General features: G+C 38.2%; 1 protein-coding gene across 1 annotated transcript; it reads left to right on the top strand.

Moving 5' to 3' along the window:
- The first annotated feature begins 7,630 nt into the window (after window positions 1-7,630).
- LOC119895927 (collagenase 3-like) lies at window positions 7,631-12,671 on the top strand. The gene is given in 11 exon segments (XM_038709343.1): window positions 7,631-7,750; window positions 7,884-8,131; window positions 8,220-8,368; window positions 9,373-9,501; window positions 10,491-10,652; window positions 10,734-10,863; window positions 10,981-11,102; window positions 11,207-11,317; window positions 11,320-11,365; window positions 11,459-11,562; window positions 11,998-12,671. Coding segments are annotated over 11 exon segments (1,410 nt in total). The 5' UTR covers window positions 7,631-7,651; the 3' UTR covers window positions 12,108-12,671.
- The last annotated feature ends 1,280 nt before the right edge of the window (window positions 12,672-13,951 follow it).

Here is a 13,951-nt window from a genome sequence, read left to right as displayed (position 1 = left end):
TTTTAAGACTATCTTGCCAAATTAAACGAGAATTTTCCAGTTTGGTGGAACGCAAATTCCTCTCAAGTTTCCGCGATATTTGCTTTAATTTGCGAGTTTCAGTATTATACCATGGAGCTAACCGTCTTTGTTTTAGTATTTTCTTTTTTAGAGGGGCTACAGAGTCGTGGCTACTGTCTAGATTTAATAACCTAATGGTGGAAGGAATAAAATATTTGGAGTAACGATTACTATATACGACGTATGATTGCTTTCATTTTATTATATTTTCCTGTGTTTATATCTGTGGGTATATGCTCATGTATAGCCTAGCCTACATTTAGACAACATCACATATTACATAACATATTTATTTAATTTATTACAGCCAATAAATGCAGAACGTTAAGTTGGTCAGAATGTAGCATAGCCTGTATAAATATATCATGAAATAATGTAGTTTAGGCTATGTCTTGATACTTAGACATCCCCCCCCCACACACACACACACATATTTCCATAGACCTGTATCACCCTTCATCTGTGAATGTGTGTGTTTGTGTTTGTGTGGGTGTAGCAACGTTGCTTGGCAGAGAAGTTTTAAAATGCATCCTCCCTCAGAGTCCTAGTGCCCGATCACAGTAGGGATTAAAATTGTGAAGCAGACTAAACAACCACAACGTTATTTTATGTCAATAATTACAAATTATATTTGTATTATTTTATTGTATTTATCAATATTCTTGCTTCTCTTTGTTGAGTACATGTCAGCACTGTAAAAAAAAATAATAATAATAATTGTAATATTTGTGATTTTGGGCTATATAAATAAAATTGCCTTTATTACTTATTTCAGCTAACTAGACAATGCAGTGACTTTTTCTACCAACTTTTATTGTGAAATTAATTTTGTCAGTCTGGCCCTCATCCAGTGTTTGAAGTAGCCCTATTTTTCACGGGAAGTGGGTTGGATGGTACTGTGCGCATGCATGCGCATACATAAATGTGTCGCCCACTTGCAAAAATATACTATGTCAATTCAACCGAGAATATTAGTCTGGAACAACAAATAGAAACAGAAACACAAATTATTGTAAATAGTTATGTGTGAATAAACACATGTTGACAAGTGGTTTACTATTAACCTATTATTTATTTCAGCAATCTAAATATATAGGAAAATATACATTTATACAGTATACCAAAAATTACAATATTTTAGGGATCCCCTAAACTTCTCAAATGAGGCTTTCTGGGAAGCCGACCTGTAATTCAAACCCTGTTCTTCAAACCTGTGTAACATGCAAATTGTAATAATGAGTCAGTCGGCTCTATAAGGCGTCTCTATAAGTCGGCTCTTTTAAGTGAACAATGGGAGCCGATCCCATCTGAGAGCCGATCATTCCCACCCTCCACTCCCCGCTGAAAAAGAAAGCATGACAATGAACAAATTACACTTTACTGATTTACTGACTTAGTGTTGTGTTAAAGAGGTGGCTTTTTGGCTTTTCCCCTCTCCTTTACTGAGTTATCTCTCTTTTTTGTGCATGTAACAGGTTTGCAAAGTGAAAAAGCCCAAAGTCCAGCCCAAAGGGAGTTCCCATCTCCCGCAGAAAACTCTGCTCTGAACTGCTTGAAAACAGCTCGTTTGTAGTCCAGCCCTTCACTTCCTTTACTTGTGACGTCACAATGAAAATGCATCATAAAGCTTGCCAAGCGGCTAGCGGGGTCAGGCACTCCCCCAAACCAAGCTAGTCTGAGCAGAGGCCCTCTCAACTCGCCTTTGTTTGGTTTTCTATTGTAGAAATGTTGCACCTGTACCTGCTTCCAGGTACTTTTTTTCTTATCACCTCAACTCCGTCCAGGTTCCAAGCGAGCTGAGGGATACTAAAATGTAACGTGAAAACACGACAGACTGCTGATTGGTCAGAGAGAATATTCACTATTCACTGCATCATCAACAGACCGCTGCAGCAACAACGGCAGAGGAAAACACAGCTGGAAGGTTTTCATACTGCTTATCTGTTTTTACATTCTGAGGAATCTTGAAATGTTTTAACTTAAAAAAAGAGAAAGCTGTGTGGATTGCTGGTGTGTGTCGCATTGAACATTACGTCACAGCAGTTGTGTGTGGCGTCGTCATAGCAACGCTATCATAGCGACGCCACACACAAGGTACGTACTATCTCTGGGTACTATCTGCAATGGAAAACGGAGCAGGGCTGAGTAGAGTCGAGTCTATCAATTTGCGCTATGGTAGCATTTTTCGGCAAGGCAGAACACAGTTCAACGTTTAGTCCTAAAAGACGATGCAACTCCGACTCTGTTTGGCCCTGGAAATTCTCAATCTCAACCTGTAAGTATCCTTGATTGGTTGTGAATTATATTAAAAATAAACACGACAATGTAACGTCTCAGACTGTTCAAGTGCGGAGTTGTTGTAAAGTTGGCTAACACAGCTGAAGTTATAACTATAATGCCAATGTTACACCTGATGTGAAAGCTACTGAGCAAACGTTCAAATTGTTTGGCCAATTTTTATGTAAAAATTGTAGTGGTGTATGGTAAGATGTGGAACAATGATGTTGTGTGGTTGTGGACTTATACGATCTGCTAGGTTACAGTCTCAGTCTGAAGCGGCTTTGATTTGGATCACACTACCTTGTTTCTTATGACCCGTCCTTCTCTGCTTCTGATTGGCTAGTAGTCCTTACCTGGGAACTGTGCATGTGCAACTCCCAACAAAGATTTTATACAAGTAAGATGCATCACTCTGTAGCTCAAGAGCGGAGCGTACAACACACAGGGTGAAAAGAGGAGCTGCATTAATGTGCAGTATGAGAAAAATATGAAACCATGAATGAAAATTAAACCATGTCAACCTGTTCTGGTACAACCCCTAATTAAGATTAAGATTTGAAAAATGAGCACAATACCACCTCTTTAATGTTATACTCTGCATACATACCATATTCATAGATTGCTGTTCATACTGTACATAGCCTACATCCTTGCGTTTGCACTCTCCATTCTCTAACTCTGTCCACTTCTCTTCTATATCTTTTTTATATTCACATACTGTATAATAATAATACTGTACTCTCGGAAAGGAGCCAAATATCCGGCTACCTTTAAAAAGCTATGATTCCCATCACTAGCAAACTGACTGATTTTAACTTTACCTGAGAACTACAGGCAACAAAAGATGCTGATCCATTCACGCCAAGAGAATTGACCTCCACCTCTGACAACAAGGTTAACAGGTGTTTTTCTGAAGGCATTAGAGGCCTGTGTTCAAATTTCTTTAGTGCATTTGCTCATATCCAGCGTGAAACCAATGTCTATATCTTCTCCAGTTTTCCTGGAAAGTGCTGTCATATTCTTTGCTTTCTGATATGTGCTTTCATGATCATTGCTTTTGTTAACTGCTACATCTTCCTGGTCTTCTTCATCATTGCTGACATGATCAAGTGTTTCTGGCCTTATCAAAATACCTCTGTAACCCTAATTCTTGGTAGGTCATGCATATAGTGGTGGTGGTGGTGGTGATCTTATTTTATTGTTGACTCATCTGCTATTTTCACCATTGCTGGTCATGGCAAACCTTACCAATTATTTCTTGTTATTTCAGGCTAATGTGACCTCATTGGTAGCATTATGCGTACTATATTACTCATAGCTTGACCACCCTCTTAAAAGACAGACTGCTGATTGGTCAGAGAGAATATTCACTATTCACTGCATCATCAACAGACCGCTGCAGCAACAATGGCAGAGGAAAACACAGCTGGAAGGTTTTCATACTGCTTATCTGTTTTTACATTCTGAGGAATCTTGAAATGTTTTAACTTAAAAAAAGAGAAAGCTGTGTGGATTGCTGGTGTGTGTCACATTGAACATTACGTCACAGCAGTTGTGTGTGGCGTCGTCATAGCAACGCTATCATAGCGACGCCACACACAAGGTACGTACTATCTCTGGGTACTATCTGCAATGGAAAACGGAGCAGGGCTGAGTAGAGTCGAGTCTATCAATTTGCGCTATGGTAGCATTTTTCGGCAAGGCAGAACACAGTTCAACGTTTAGTCCTAAAAGACGATGCAACTCCGACTCTGTTTGGCCCTGGAAATTCTCAATCTCAACCTGTAAGTATCCTTGATTGGTTGTGAATTATATTAAAAATAAACACGACAATGTAACGTCTCAGACTGTTCAAGTGCGGAGTTGTTGTAAAGTTGGCTAACACAGCTGAAGTTATAACTATAATGCCAATGTTACACCTGATGTGAAAGCTACTGAGCAAACGTTCAAATTGTTTGGCCAATTTTTATGTAAAAATTGTAGTGGTGTATGGTAAGATGTGGAACAATGATGTTGTGTGGTTGTGGACTTATACGATCTGCTAGGTTACAGTCTCAGTCTGAAGCGGCTTTGATTTGGATCACACTACCTTGTTTCTTATGACCCGTCCTTCTCTGCTTCTGATTGGCTAGTAGTCCTTACCTGGGAACTGTGCATGTGCAACTCCCAACAAAGATTTTGTACAAATAATACAAATCTGTACAAATAATACAAATCTGTAGCTCAAGAGCGGAGCGTACAACACAGGGTGAAAAGAGGAGCTGCAGCAATGTGCAGTATGAGAAAAATATGAAACCATGAATGAAAATTAAACCATGTCAACCTGTTCTGGTACAACCCCTAATTAAGATTAAGATTTGAAAAATGAGCACAATACCACCTCTTTAATGTTATACTCTGCATACATACCATATTCATAGAATGCTGTTCATACTGTACATAGCCTACATCCTTACATTTGCACTCTCCATTCTCTAACTCTGTCCACTTCTCTTCTTTATCTTTTTTATATTCACATACTGTATAATAATAATACTGTACTCTCGGAAAGGAACGGAGCCAAATATCCGGCTACCTTTAAAAAGCTGTGATTCCCATCACTAGCAAACTGACTGATTTTAACTTTACCTGAGAACTACAGGCAACAAAAGATGCTGATCCATTCACGCCAAGAGAATTGACCTCCACCTCTGACAACAAGGTTAACAGGTGTTTTTCTGAAGGCATTAGAGGCCTGTGTTCAAATTTCTTTAGTGCATTTGCTCATATCCAGCGTGAAACCAATGTCTATATCTTCTCCAGTTTTCCTGGAAAGTGCTGTCATATTCTTTGCTTTCTGATATGTGCTTTCATGATCATTGCTTTTGTAACTGCTACATCTTCCTGGTCTTCTTCATCATTGCTGACATGATCAAGTGTTTCTGGCCAAAATACCTCTGTAACCCTAATTCTTGGTAGGTCATGCATATAGTGGTGGTGGTGGTGATCTTATTTTATTGTTGACTCATCTGCTATTTTCACCATTGCTGGTCATGGCAAACCTTACCAATTATTTCTTGTTATTTCAGGCTAATGTGACCTCATTGGTAGCATTATGCGTACTATATTACTCATAGCTTGACCACCCTCTTAAAATATGACTTTGTCACAACGGGGTCTAATTGACAAAAACTCAAATTTTGTACATCTAGGTGAAACATTACTTTGTTGAAATTTTGTAGGAGACGCTATTGAGTCCTTTTTCACACCCATGCCACAGAACCATACCATATCAGCAAAATACACCCCTTTCAATACGCAAGCTAAATATAATACGTTTTCGAGTATCACCAGCTGCTGCCAAGCCCAAGTGTGACATCAAATTGAAATATGTACCAGTTCAACCACGGGTGCAAAGTATTGTGAGCTCTTGAGCAACCACAAACATGTGTGTTTAAAAGATGAGATCCAGTTGGGCGAAACCTCTTAAAAGAACACTTGCACTTTCAATTCCAGTAGTTGCTGGCCCTGGCACTTTTGTACTTGGTCCCTGATAATTCGTACAATTTTAGTGTAAGTTTGTGCCATAAAATGGAAAACAAATGCTTTCATTTATCTCACATATATAATTTGCAGCCAAGTGGACAGAAAAAAAAGTTTGTTTGTGTGTGTGTATGTGTGTGGAAGTATACATCCTGCATGTGGGTAATGTGGTTACATTGTGTCTAAAAATAGACTGGTTACTGATGACAAATATTGAGTGGTGGATGAAAGTGGTAACATTAGCATGTAAAACAGTGTTATAATACAACATTGAAAAAGTAACCTTAATAATGTCCCATAAAATAGATAAACATCTATTGTCCTGGAAACAGAAATGATTGTTTTTCATGTATTTATATTGAAAGCTGGTATGTATGTGGGCTATAAAACCTTTTCCTAAATGGATTATGTTAATAAAATGGATTACAGTCTCAAAAAGTGAACATGTAAACAATTGTACATCAATAAATATTTGCTGCTGGAAGGTGCAACTTTTTTAGCCATCTGTAAACAGAGAGAGTGAGAAAGAATAAGCATGTGTATTTCACTTTACACAGAATCTTTCCATAATAATCTAGTTCATCCCTTTACCAGCACTCTTTATTCTAACCAAAGCTATGAGAAACCATTTCTCATCATCGGTATAAATCATGCCGTCTATGATACAGTGAGCTGTGCAGTGATGCATCTAAAACTGTCCACAAGGAGGACCTGCGGCTTTGAGATTTCATTTAACATTATAACTATAACCAGAGCCGTTACGGCTCTGACTACAGCGTTTCACATCTACAACGTAACAAATAGAGGAACTACAGGAAGCCATGTTAGATGCTTGTTCAGCTCACGTTTATTTACATGTTCGCTCTGGTTTAATCATTTCAGACACGCCGACTAACTGCAAACAGGCGGCTCACAGATATATTTAGGATACGTCAGAAACCATAGTTTAACGGCTCATTACGACGTTAGCGCTCCTCCATTGATAAATACGGCATTAGAAATGCAATTAGCTCAAATTGGCTGATAATATCGGCCGGCCGATGAATTGGTCGTGCTCTATTATTTATTAAAGCTTTGTGTGTTCTCTGATGATTTGAGTTACAAATTGTGCGCGAGATAAGCTTTCTTAAATGTTTGAAGTGTTTAAGCAGATTTTACAAAATATAAAATGTGTTGCATGCAGCACAGATATCATGCTCTAATAGTCACAGATTTTAAAGGCAAAATGCTAATATTTATATTTTGCAGTAGTAAAAGAAAATATTTAAAATCACTGTCTCGTCTAATCAGTAACAACAGTAGCCTGAGAAATAGAGCATGTAGTTTTTGAGTAAGGACCTTTAAATTCATGACAGCCTTAAAAATCTAAGTAGTGATATCAAAATATCGCTCAGAATATAACCTTAAGCAAGTCATCAAGAAATCAGCAAAAATGTTTAAAATAAAATATTAAAATAACATAGAAACAAATATTCAGTGACGGTACCTTGGCCAACTCCTGTTTAATTACTCAAAGACAATACTGTATCTATGAATATTAATATGTTGTTTCTGTATGTACATGTCATGTGTCATATCATCATAATTACAGTGTATTACGTTTTGGGGATTTTTGTTTGGTTGGTGGCTGAGCAATCAAAGACAATCTTCTGTTGTCATCCATAAATGGGTAAAATAAAGTCACTGACTCAAGAAGGAAGTTCCTCAACACTCCCCAACACAGCCGTTCCTCAGCCTATATAACAACTGACTCCAGCACAGAAACACAAATCTCATTCAGCGAGGAAGCATGAGGTCTTGCAGTCTGTGCATCGTGCTAAGTTTGGCAGTAGCAGTTTACTGCGGGCCAGTATCACAAGTTGCTGTGCAAGATGAACGTTTTGCAGAGGTAAGTGTTTGCTTTGTCTTCTCATGCATTTAAGATGTGTTCAAGATGCGCTTTTGGAAACTTATTTATTATTCCACAAACCATAAACACCATAACTGACTACAAGGTATTATAATCTCATCTTCTTTTGCAGAGCTACCTGAAGAAATTCTTCAACCTAAAGGAGGAGACAGGTCCAACTGTCAGACAGCTAATCAGCCCAGTGAGCAATAAGCTTAGAGAGATGCAGCGATTCTTTGGTCTCAAGGTCACTGGGAGGCTGGATGCTGATACCTTAGAGATGATGAAGAAGCCCCGCTGTGGCGTTCCAGATGTCAACATTGCCAGGTTCTCCACTTTTGGAGAAAACCTCAAGTGGACTAAGAACAGCCTTACCTACAGGTGAATGATCTGAAGAGAGAAAGTGTGTGAAACAGTAATTGTAGGAAGTCTATCAAATAATGTTCTTGACTATTTTTCTGTCCTACAGGATAGAGAACTACACACCTGACATGCCAGTGTCAGAGGTCGATGACTCCATAGAGAAGGCACTGCAGGTTTGGGCCAAAGTCACTCCTCTGATATTCACAAGAATCTACAGTGGCACCGCGGACATCATGATCTCCTTTGGCCGCCAGGGTGAGTACAAAATAACTTTTCCTGTGTCTTGAATCTCATTGGAAAGCTAATTTCAGTCATTCAAATTAGGTTTACTGGCATTAATGTGTAACAACAATATTGCCAAAGCAACATACAAACTACATAAGATCAATCATCCCCATACATTTCATTAAACAAGTAATTAAAGCGTATGTGTGTTTGTGTTAGAAAAACGTAAATATATAAAAATTAAAGAAAAGTGTGTTGTGTGTGTTAAAAAAATAAAAATATATTAAAAATAAAATAAACAAATAAAACAGTAAGCGTATGTGTGATATATATTAAACATAATAAAAATAAATAGATAATACCGTAAACACGTGTGTGTGTGCGTGTGTGTGTGTGTGTGTGTGTGTGTGTGTGTGTGTGTGTGTGTGTGATAGACAAAAACATTTTTTTAAATAATAATTTATAAAAGAAATCAGTATCAAATGTAAAAACAAAACAATTACTAAAATATCAAGCAATCAAAATAATAATAATTTGTACAATTATTACTATTTGTCCTCACTTCATGGCATGAGGAGACATATTTTGCAGCAATTATTTCACATTTGGGCATTTCTCCCACTAAATAGAGGAGTTTCTGTGTGTCTGATATGAAGTCGAATTCGGGGTATATTTGGGAAATGTTTGCAAAGTTTTTTTTGTTTTATATTTAGGGCATGAGGTTAGAAAGTGCAGCTCTGTCTCTTCCTGTCCTGTGTCACACTGGGAGCAGAGTCTCTCCTCTTGTGGAAGCCATGTGTCTGTGGCGGCCCTTTTCTATGGCCAGACTGTGTTCACTCAGTCTGGATGTTGTCAATATCTTTCTTAGTTTAGGACATTTTATTGTGCTCCGGTACTTTGCCAATTAACCATAGCAAGACGTTATCTGAAAACCCAGTTCGGATGTGCTGTTTAATACATGAATTTGGTTAATAGCTTGTATCTGTAGTGTATTTGGTTTGCAAAGCTTGACGTGAATATGTTCTTGCTAACAGACCATGGTGATCGTTACCCCTTTGATGGTCCTGATGGCACTCTTGCCCATGCCTTCGCCCCAGGACCTGGAATTGGAGGAGATGCTCATTTTGATGAAGATGAAACGTTCACTTTCCGTTCAAACAATGGTGAGTTTGCTATTTATGCTCTGCGTGGGACATTGGTGGAAAGTAACTGCGTACATTTACTCCACTGTTCTTGATTTCCATTTTGTCCTACTTACATTTATTCATTTAGCTGACGCTTTTATCCAAAGCAACTTACAATTCAGCCTCTGGAGCAACTGGGGGTTAAGTGTCTTTCTCAGGGACACAATGGTGTATGGGTCACAGTGGGGAATTGAACCCAGGTCTCTCACACCAAAGGCATAGTCTTATCCATTGCACCATCGCCACCACTATACTTTAGAAATTACATTTTATTTTACTAATTTTTTTTTTTTTTTTTTTTTTTAGTTGTAACCATAGTCGCAGCTTGAAGTAAAATTTTTATTGAATTGGTTCTGAACCTTTCTGGCTTTACATGTGTTGCTGGGTTTCATGTTTCAGATGTGAGTTGTTGGCAATTATACCAAAGAGACATTTACCCCTAAACTTCTGATTTGGTTTCATTTAAATAACTGTTTAAATGATCTATACTATAAATATATTTCAGAAAAAAATCAAAGATCAGAGTAGAGTCCATAAATTATTACAAATTTGTGTAGCAGAACTTTGTTCTTTCTTTGGTCCTCTCCCATTCATCGTATCATGATAAATCATCAGATTAATCTTGTGACCATTAGTAGGGGGCTGACCCCTAGATTAGGAAACACTGGACTAAACTGCCTGTATAACTGTACAAAATTAGTAGGAATTGAATCTAGAAATTAAAAGTTTTAAAACCTAGTCAACAGTCAAATAACACTTCCATTCATCAGTATTAACAATCTATTATTGATGTATTCAATAACATCAGTCACAGTTGATATCTTTCTGCTGAAATAGTGATTTTCATAGTCTAGTTTTACTTTCCACCACTGGCATGGGAGGAAATGTTTAAAAATAACTCCATTGTGTGTATTTTGACATGAAAATGTAATCTAGAACAACTCTACCTGTACCTGTTTCTGCTGTAGGCTACATCCTCTTTGTGGTGGCTGCCCATGAGTTTGGCCACTCCCTGGGCTTGTCTCACTCTGATGATCCTGGTGCTCTCATGTACCCAATGTACTCACACAGAAACCCTGACACATTTGTTCTGCCCCAGGATGATGTCAACGGCATTCAGTCTCTCTATGGTCAGTACTAGCTAGCTGGATCATCCATGCCTGTTTATATAAATTTGTTGCAATGAGATGCTAACTTTATTTAACCTCCAGGTCAAAACCCTGACAAGGATCCTGTTAAGCCTGAACCTGAGCCCCCCACCACCCCTGATGCCTGTGATCCAACCATGGTCTTGGACGCTGTCACCACCCTGCGAGGAGAGATGCTCTTCTTCAAAGACAGGTATCAGACATACTGTATGATAGAATTCTAATGTTAATAATCCAAATTCTGATTAGCATTATGATTTCTCAAAATAAATGCCTGGCTTATGTACAAAATATTCTTGTGTGTACTTAGTTTCTTCTGGCGTAGTACAACAACAGAGCAAATTCCCATCAAAAACGTCTGGCCCAGTGCCCCCGTCAACATTGATGCTGCTTATGAAAGCCGACAATCAGACAGCGTCTTACTCTTCAAAGGTACTGTACTTGTTCTCTGTATCTACCTAAAGGTCCTGTTCTGACTACATTATTTACTTTTACATGTACATACTAAACAGTAATTTCTTTTCATCTCTACACAGATCAGAAAGTGTGGGCTTTCAGTGGCTATGATCCTGTACCTGGCTATCCTAAAAGTCTTACCAGTTTTGGACTGCCAGAAAATGTGAGGAAAATCGATGCAGCACTCTATGATGGGAATCTGGCAAGACTCTGTTCTTTGTAGGTAACAATTACTACAGGTGTGTTCAAAGTATAAATTTCTGATTTCAGTATGAGCTGCTCTTTACATTTCACCCTTCTTGAATGTATCTAATTACTGTCTGTTTCTTCAGTTATGATGAGGCCAAAAGGACTATGGACCAGGGATTCCCCAAGCGTGTGGATCAGACCTTCCCTGGCCTGACCATCAAGGTGACTGCAGCTTTCCAGGACAGAGGTGAGTAGCTTTAAAAGTTGATCTGAGTTTTCTAAGTCAAGTCTGATATGAGATATTCAGCCTTCTGACAAATGGATGAATGCTGAGAGTTACATGATGGTTATTACTCTAATGTCCATTGAACATGAAGCTACAACCAGGAGACATTTAGCTTAGCTTGGCATAAAACAGCCTTGAAATACAAGGAAACAGCTAGCCTGGCTCCATTAAAAGGTAACAAAACCACACCGGCTGGAAAGATCACGAATTATATCACTTTACGTTATGTTTAATCAGTGATAAAACCGAAGTGTAAAAAGAGCTAACTGCCTCCTGGCTCCAGCTTCGTATTTAGCATCATCTAACCTGGCATTCATTAAATATGTGTATTTACCAAAATGGTGAACCTTCCATTTAGCTAGCCATAGAAACTAACATTGAGCCTCTGTTCTGCAGGTTTTGCTTACATCTACAGTGGACCCTACATGTTTGAGTACCACCTGAGGACGAGGACGTTCTACCGTGTGCTGACGAACAGCTACTTCTTGCCCTGCAGTAACTTCTAGGCCAGTTTATTAGCTAGTTTGTTTATGTAGCCACCCTGAATGAATGTACACTAACAGTACATATTACATATTCATATTATTCAAAATGTTACATTTTAAACAGCATTTGAAGATTAATAAAATGTGAGAGGTCCCATAAACCAACTCTAAACACATAATAAACATTATGACAGGTTTGGGCTGGCCAAAACTAACAATAGAAAGGGAAGCAATCAGCTCACAAAGGGCAACAGGATCTGGAGTCTTCCCTCTACCCTAAACCAACCTTAAACTAAAACCAAGCAAACTGAAATAAAGCCATTGAAACAGGACTACCAGTCCCATAGGTGACGCTGGGGACATGTCCCCAACACTTTTTGAATTGGCTGATTTTGTCCCCACTACTTTTGTTAAAAACATTCTGCAATATAGCTTGCAGTTAAATAACAAAAGTGGAGGGAAGACATCATGCCTAAAATACATAAATCATGCCTACATATGTGCTGCCTCATCAGGGATGATATTACATGAGAAAAGTTGACCTACAGGAGAAACAGATCTGAAAACAACACAGAATGCCTGAGAGCTGCACTGACTTAGATTCTATTATATTTATATTTTGAAATGTAATGTGCTACCTGAATTTTGTGTTTCCTTTTACATAAATAAAAACATTTCCAACAAAGTGTGTCTTCACAGCTGTTATCTGAGCCCCTTTGTTCCCAGCACTTTTCAACACAAAGACAAAAACGCCCTTGACCAGACCCATCAGCAAACAAAAAATACAAACAAAATAAAACAAGATTCTTCATCACACAGGTCACAATGACCAACTGCTGCTGCCAAGGCTGGAAAGTGAACAAAAGAGACAGAGCAATGAGACATCATGAGTCACAATCATATGCACATCTTAACCAGCAGGGGGGAACATGTAACATCTGCACTTTGCAACATTGATGCTGTGTATGAAACTTTTCAGTCAACCTGGAATTCAGACATTTAAGAAGTTAAATCGGAGTTGCTTTTACTGTTCGGTACAGATTACGCCTCCGATTAGTGGTGAAACATCTGGAGGACATTTTTCAAGTCCACTGCATCTGAATTCTTACTACTGGTAATATTGAGTTCTTTACATTCATAATCTAATATTATAGATGACCTGGAAAGCTTTGCACTTCATCACTAAATACATCAAACTATAAAGAAATTCACCATTTGATATAATAAAGATCAGTAAAGATCTCATAGTGTCTTAGATAATTACAATTAATGGCAAAAACAAACCTTTGTCATGGCTCTCAGTGTCCTCCATCCTGGATGTATGATTTTATCCACGCATGCAAAACTGTGCCACAATTTAAACAATCTGGCACCATCAATTTACCAAATGTTTTTTTCAGTGAGACAATTTAATGGTTTCATTTTGTGAGTGAATTTCAATGTCTCGAGAGTGCACTGCTTTGCCATTATTGAAGTTCTTGCTTATAGTAAAGCAGAAAAAAATGCTTTCTCAACCAGTCTGATGCCGTTTTGGGTGACAAATAATACAGATACAGTAGTGCCCGTCATTCAAAGATGGGTCTATTTGTCTTCTAATCAACAGAGAGCACATTTATAGTGAGTGATTCATTTTCATTCAATTCAGTCTCAAATACTTTCAGACTGAATTGTTCCTGGCAATAATATTGATCTAAAAATTATGATATAACCACTGTTGTCCGTCAGCATCTAGTCAATGTATTTGTTACCCAGTTAACAGGTCTTGTTGTCTACTATGATGAGTGTTGACAGAATACGTCTTCCCACTCAAATGCCGCAAAGTGGTTTGGTCCACTGACTACGTTTTTTTAAACCCTCAGCTACAT

This window comes from Micropterus salmoides, unplaced genomic scaffold (assembly GCF_014851395.1).
Source record: "Micropterus salmoides isolate LMB-PRFRI ecotype aquatic unplaced genomic scaffold, ASM1485139v1 Ms_hic_scaffold_9, whole genome shotgun sequence".
In the NCBI taxonomy this organism is placed as follows: Eukaryota; Metazoa; Chordata; class Actinopteri; order Centrarchiformes; family Centrarchidae; genus Micropterus; species Micropterus salmoides.
The sequence above is the reverse complement of the archived record's forward strand: the minus strand, read 5'-3'. Positions and strand labels throughout refer to the sequence as shown.